The following is a 6932-nucleotide window of genomic DNA, read 5'->3' as shown; positions in this document are numbered from 1 at the left end:
TGTATTCCATCGTTATTACCCTGAGATACTTACTGTAAAGTGGGCAAAAGGTGAACTCAGACTTTGAGAGAGACTGGATATTCCTCGCAATGGCCACAGTAAATGTTATTAAAGAGCAATACCAGGTGTGAGCAGAAGACATGCAAGCCTGTTTGTTCCCAATGTAGTGGTAACACTGCCCTAGAAGATTTTACCCGTGTCCCCTTGCAATGCTGCTAAGGTCTCTCAGACCGGGGTTGATATGCTCAGCAATCGTTGGTTGCGCATGTTAAGGCTTCTCTGCAGCAGCTCACATGTTCTTGTATGTGCCTCTCCAGGGTTAAAAACAAACTGGGCCAAGCAAGTAGCATGTAACTTGCTTGTTTGGTCTCTGCTTCCCCTTTCTCCCCGGACACCCGAGGGCATCATGCAGTACCTGCCTGGCAACTTTCCTGAGATGGGCCCCAGGAGAGAGGCTGCTCCCTCTGCTCACTGCTCTTTCAATCGGAGAGAGCATAGCACCAGATGCCTGATCAAACTCTAGGAGAACCGGAAATGTGTGGGCAGTAGTTAAGCTTAGTACAGTGCTCAGGAAGACTCTCTATGTATAATACCAAGGAATCAAGCTCTGTGTCTATCCCAGCTCTTGGCAGTTAGCTGCAGGATCTCGCATAAAGACATTTTAATTTTTAACAACACAAAAACCGTAAAATCCCTTTGCATGTGGCCAGTGCAGAGTTGGAGGCTGTCGCTGCTGTGGGATGGGGAACCCTCCCCACCTTCATGTGTGGACTGGTAGCTCTGCACTGGTCCTTAGAGCTCTGGGTACACCCAGGGAGCGGAGCACAGCCTGCTGGTAACACTTTGAACACACCTATCTCAAGTTAAATAGAATAAATACAGTGAAGAAAACAGTTAAATCATCAATAAAGAGGCAAAAGGACAGACAACAGTAGGTCCAGGATTCCAATTAAACTCCACATGGTCTCTGGATTAGTTACTGAGGAAGTTCTATTGGAGTGAATTAAGTTCACATCTGGAGACTCTCGTATCACTGTCTTTATATTGAAACTTCATATTCTCTTGTTTCCTAAAAAGAAGAAAACACACTTTTAAGGGAATGGCTGGGTTTCCACCCAGATTAATCAGCCCTGGTCTATGTAAGATCAGATCCAGGTGACATCTAGGCCTTGTCAATGCAAGAAAACTGTCTTGATTTAATTAAATTGGTTTAGAAGCTAATGTAGTTAAAGGGTTCAAAGCCCCTGGTGTCTACCTTTGATTTCTATTGAAGAGTGCCCATGCGAGAGGGCTATGTCAATTTAACCAGAACCACTTCTAAACCAATTTGTTGTTTGGTACAGTTTTCTCATGGAGACAAAAGTGTGGCCAACCCCGGACATTCAGAAATCATAAATCAGGTTCCCAAAATCACAAGATTGGTTTAAAAATCATGAGGTTTAAACAAATAATACATTGGGGGTCTTTTACTCTGCCTTCCGGTTTCCGAGCCTTTGGGTCACACGTGGGCCACATTTCCCAGCTTTTGTTCACAACCACAGGGGCTGGAAGCTGGCTTTTTAAAATAAAAGCTGAGATTCTTACCCAATCTGCTGCCTGTGGGAGCCGGGGCTCTGAGTCAAACACCAAATATTGTGAGGCTCGTGATAAAACTGAGAGCAGGCAACACGGATTTGAAGACCTAACTCACGCCAAGGCACTGCCTTATTTCTCATGCCCCCAGACACTCACGCCTGGCTGCTCAAACATGCCCATTGTCCTAGCATGGAACTCAGAGCTTAGGCATGAGACATGCTGAGCACCCTCAACTCTCACCCCACTTCCCTTGCATGTAATGGGAGCTGGGGTGCTCAGCACCTGGTAGGATCCGGCCCTCTCCTAGTTAGAAGTTAGACAGAAGCCATTGTGTAAAGCAGCTGCAGGAGGTGAGGATGGTACTTCCAGCAGGCCCCGCAGTTTCCCCCGGCACTGGGCTTAGCTCAGAGACACCTTGGGGGACACTCGTTCAGTGTAACTGCTGTACCAGCCCCACAGCCTGCATGTCATGTCACTGCAGACTCCACAGAGCCACTCGCATCCCCCGCTTTACACCTCAGCTTTGAGTGGGGTCAGGGGTCCTAGCTGCGCCCGAGGGAGTCTCACACACCAAAGGGCCAGGAGAGGGGAGGTCAGCAGGAGGGTATTAGTTACATTAAGGCAAACCCCCTGCGTTAAGCCAGCACCTCTTCTGGCCCCTGGGTGGATAACTTGTAGCCTCTAGCTCCCTCGCACTAGACAGCAGGGTCCTGATGTGCTCCTCAAGCTGCCCGGAGGGCAGGGAGAGGAGCAGGGGATGCTGCACTGAACAGAACTTCTGAGAGCCCCTCTCTCCTGGTGTGAGTCAATGTGGTGGCCCAGGGGCTCGCATAGAGCCATGCTGTCTCTGGATGACACACTGCGGGAGGCTTTCAGGACTCCCTGAGACTTCATTCCATGGCAGAGTGGCTTCCCCTTCCCAGCTCTGCGAGGCCAAGCAGCCCCACTGCAATGGGTTCATCATCATTTCCAAATGGCTTCCTCTGCATCTTCCTTTGCCAGGCTCCACTGGACAGCAGCTGGACCAGCACTCTGATCACTGCATCACCAGTTCCATTGCCCCAGAGCAAACCTGCAAGGCAGAGCTGGGCCTGATGGATTGGGATTGGACTGGAGAGAGGTCGGTCCTGCGGCTGGTTTTGTTCAACATCTTCATTAATAATCTGGATGATGGGATGGACTGCACTTCCACCCTCAGCAAGTTTGCAGATGACACTAAGCTGGGGGGAGAGGGTAGGGTCCAGAGTGACCTAGACAAATTGGAGGACTGAGCTAAAAGAAATCTGATGAGGTTCAACAAGGACAAGTGCAGAGTCCTGCACTTAGGACGGAAGAATCCCATGCACCGCTACAGACTAGGGACCGAATGGCTCGGCAGCAGTTCTGCAGAAAAGGACCTTGGGATTACAGTGGATGAGAAACTGGATATGAGTCAGCAGTGTGCCCTTGTTGCCAAGAAGGCTAACAGCATATTGGGCTGCATTAGTAGGAGCATTGCCAGCAAATCGAGGGAAGTGATTATTCCCCTCTATTCGGCACTGGTGAGGCCACATCTGGAGTATTGCATCCAGTTTTGGTCCCCCCACTACAACAAGGATGAAGACAAATTGGAGAGAGGCCAGCGGAGGGCAACGAAAATTATTAGGGGCCTGGGGCACATGACTTACGAGGAGAGGCTGAGGGAACTGGGGTTATTTAGTCTGCAGAAGAGAAGAATTGGGGGGGGATTTGATAGCAGCCTTCAACTACCTGAAGGGGGTTCCAAAGAGGATGGAGCTCGGCTGTTTTCATGGTGGCAGATGACAGAACAAGGAGCAATGGTCTCAAGTTGCAGTGGGGGAGGTCTAGGAAAACTATTTCACTTGGAGGGTGGTGAAGCACTGGAATGGGTTACCTAGGGAGGTGGTGGAATCTCCATCCTTAGAGGTTTTAAGGCCCAGCTTGACAAAGCCCTGGCTGGGATAATTTAGTTGGGGTTGGTCCTGCTTTGAGCAGGGGGTTGGACTAGATGACCTCCTGAGGTCTCTTCCAACCCTAATCTTCTATGATACACGGCTAATTAACCCATCAGCCCAGCAGGTAGAAAAGGTACAGGAAGGACATGCCTGGGGGGAAGAGATGGACAGGCAGGCTTTGGGGAGTCAGAGCCAGGAAAGAGCTTTCAGGGTGAAGGTGCCGTCTGTCTCTCCCCTCCTTTGCTGAGTGAGCTAAGAAGTGTCTGCTATTGTAAATACAGAGTCGCACACATTTGGATGGAACACTGTAAATAAACTGCACAGAGGGAGTGACCAGGAGAAGGTCTCTGAGGGTTTGTGGTGAGAAAAGAGACCGGAGCAGGGCGACCCCTGGCAGACCCTCCTTGGCTAAACTCTAATGCCCTGCGCTCTGATGGTCTGGCTCACCGTGTCCCCACAGTGGGGTGGAAATGCTGGTGCCATTGAAACTCCCGTAAAGGCTGATTTTTCTGGCTGACCTGCTGCATCATCTGCCCACCGTGACAGGGAGGGAGATAAGCAGAGATGGTCTCTCATGGGGAGTCTTGAGGGGGGTTCTTAACCTTCCCTCTTGCTAAAAGAAAAGGAGTACTTGTGACACTGAGACCAAGAAATGGCCCACCTTGATTATCACTACAAAAGGTTTTCTTTTCTCTCCTGCTGGTAATAGCTCACCTTACCTGATCACTCGCGTTACAATCTGTATGGTAACACCCATTGTTTCATGTTCTCTGTGTATATAAATCTCCCCCCTGTATCTTCCACTGCATGCATCCGATGAAGTGAGCTGTAGCTCACGAAAGCTTATGCTCAAATAAAATTTGTTAGTCTCTAACGTGCCACAAGCCCTCCTTTCCTTTTTGCGGATACAGACTAACACGGCTGCTACTCTAAATCCCTCTTGCTGTGAGTCTGTGCCAGGCCTTCACCTTCAATTTAATGTAATGTCCAGATGGAGAGAACTGAGGCACTGAAAGGCCAACTCACCCCTGTCTCGTAAATTGGGTTGTCAAACTCCGTCTCCACTGTGATCTGGCTGTACGGGTGGGAGTACATGAGGGGCAAGCGCAAGTTGGAGTAGTACCGACATCTGAGAAAAAGAGAAGCAAGTGAGAGACGTCACCTCACTGGGTCAGAACCACGCAGGCCCCAGCGGCTCGCGCACGTGGGCTGGTGAAGCCAATGGAGTCACTTGGTGACATGCACCGAGCAAGGCAGCCCACGCTCATGCTCCCAAATCGCCCATTCCCCTTTGCTCTCCCTCCTGCATTCACCGCTTAGCACCGAGATCACTCACTCCTGGCAGCAAACCCTGCAAGGTCAGGGCCTGATTCTCGGAGCTGCCTGGCTCCCTCAGCACCCACAGGTTCCGGGGGTAGCTGCTGGGTGCTCCCTCTCATGAGGGGCACAGCACTGCCTCAGCGGGCACGGGGAGGCTTATGAGCTGCTGTTTGCCCAGCGCTCTGAGATCCCTGGCGTCAAGGCCCTGGAGAAGTGCCCCGTGTTGCTGTGACAGTGGTCCCCACCTTGTGATATAGATATATGCACCGCCCAGCAGTAGTGAGATGAGCAGCACCGGGATGAATATGGCTAGCGCCATGTTTCCCCCTTCGAGCGACGTCTCTGCGGCAGCTTCCGCTACTGAAAACACAGTATTCATTATGTTCCCATAGGCCAAACGTTTGAGATTTCCCCCCCCTCGGGCTTTCTTCCCTCCTAACCTTTCCCTCCCCGCACGGTGCTGCCTTGTCTCTGCGGCCAGCTGCAGAATGCTGCTTGTTTGAAATGTAACCGCAAAAGCCAGGTTTCTTCACAAGCCCAAACCAACCCCATCTGTTGTCTAATGTCCCACTGTCAGCTGGGAGCACAAAGAGGGGCCTCGAAATGCCCTGTAGGAGACGGGCAGGTGAAAGAGAGATTTTACTGTCTGAAATGCAATTGCTATCCAGTGGTCCCAGCTGCAGGTCCCATTGGGTACCACAAGTACTCAAAACCTCAGATCAAGCCCTTCTGCCCAGAGGACCTCCCCAAATATTCCATCCCTCTGAAGAGTCCTGTACTGAGGGCACGTGACACCCTCCCATGCAGAGTGGTCAGCCCAGCCACATTCCATTGTCTCTAATTTCTGAACTGAAGAGCAAAGGCAATGCTACAATGCATACTTGTTGCAAATTGGTTTGCGTTGTGTGATCAAATGCAGGTGCTGCACTCTCCAGAGAGAGGTGCCAGACATCTGCCTGACTGGGATTTTCCAACAAATGCATTTCACTCACCTTGTAAAGCGTGTTCAAAACTGTCTTGATTCACTGCAAGAGAAATTGGGAATTGTTGGCAGGGTTTGAGATGGTCATGGGGGCTGGCAGCCTCGTGTGAAACATGAAAAATACCCACATTTCCCTCAGCTGGATTTACTGTTTTTCCTCTTTGTGAAAACTCTAGTGCCCTAGGCCAGAAATTAGAACTAGCCAGAAGGTCATTCCCAGCAGCATAAGAAAACCCCCTGGATCTCCTCCTTCAGGGGACACTTGCTGAGCACTTTCATAGGAACATCTGATGGGCCATCTCGTCTGCTCTCTTTTCTCCAAGAGTGGGTTGTTTCAAATGCTTCCAAGAAAGGTGCCGGAAAGCCCACAGTGGGTGATTATGGAATAACTTGCCCTTTGGGGACATTTCCTGAAACCCCGTCAAAAGCAGTTGCCTTATGCCCTGAGCGTGAGAGTTTATAACCTTCGATAATATTTTCAGCCCTATCTAATTTAACTGTGGCCGCTCTCATTATTCATATCAGTGTCTGTTTCTTTCTTGAATCCTGCTCTGCTCTTGGTCTCAATGGCATCTTGTGACAGTGAGTTCCAAAGGCTAATCCCATGCTGAGTAAAAGGAGATTTCCTTGCATCAGTTTTAAATGTGCTGCCTTTCAATTGTATTGAATATCGTCTTGTTCCTTGTTTTAGGAGAGAGAGGAAATAAAGTTCTGGTGGGCATCCCATGTGAGTGTCCTTGTGTCTGTGCATCCTTCTCAGCTTTCCCTCCCATTCACACCCATGCCCCTGCCCTGTGCAGTGACACATCCCAGAGGTCTCTTCCATCAGCATGTGGGCATGGGGAGTCCCCCAATTTGGGGTCTCTGCTTCTCTCCACAGACCCCAAACCGTGTCACCAACCCTGAGCTCTTTGGATGCTTTTGGCCTTTCTACACCCATTTAAGGCATTCTCGGACTGGCCTCACAGCAAGCACCATATCACTTCAGGGCAAATCAGCTGCACACTGAAGCCTGGGGCCCAGGGGAATTACATTACCCTCTCCTGAGCAATCTGCAAAAGCCCGGGAATACGCTGCTGTTCCAGGGACACTGTTACTGT

At 50.4% G+C, this 6932-nt stretch overlaps 1 protein-coding gene across 1 annotated transcript in view; it reads right to left on the bottom strand.

The window, feature by feature from the left end:
• Nucleotides 1-1039: 1039 nt before the first annotated feature.
• Nucleotides 1040-6932, bottom strand: part of SEZ6L (seizure related 6 homolog like) — a 146179-nt gene continuing 140286 nt past the window's right edge. The window contains exons 14-17 of the mRNA XM_077835369.1: nucleotides 5843-5875; nucleotides 5096-5210; nucleotides 4557-4659; nucleotides 1040-1069 (exon numbers count right to left, since the gene is read on the bottom strand). Of these exons, the coding sequence (XP_077691495.1) occupies nucleotides 1040-1069; nucleotides 4557-4659; nucleotides 5096-5210; nucleotides 5843-5875 (281 nt within the window). The remainder of the gene's footprint in view (nucleotides 1070-4556; nucleotides 4660-5095; nucleotides 5211-5842; nucleotides 5876-6932) is intronic.

This window comes from Eretmochelys imbricata, chromosome 15 (assembly GCF_965152235.1).
Source record: "Eretmochelys imbricata isolate rEreImb1 chromosome 15, rEreImb1.hap1, whole genome shotgun sequence".
NCBI classification, from domain to species: Eukaryota; Metazoa; Chordata; order Testudines; family Cheloniidae; genus Eretmochelys; species Eretmochelys imbricata.
Note: the sequence above shows the minus strand (reverse complement) of the source record. Positions and strands in the feature narration are given on the sequence as shown.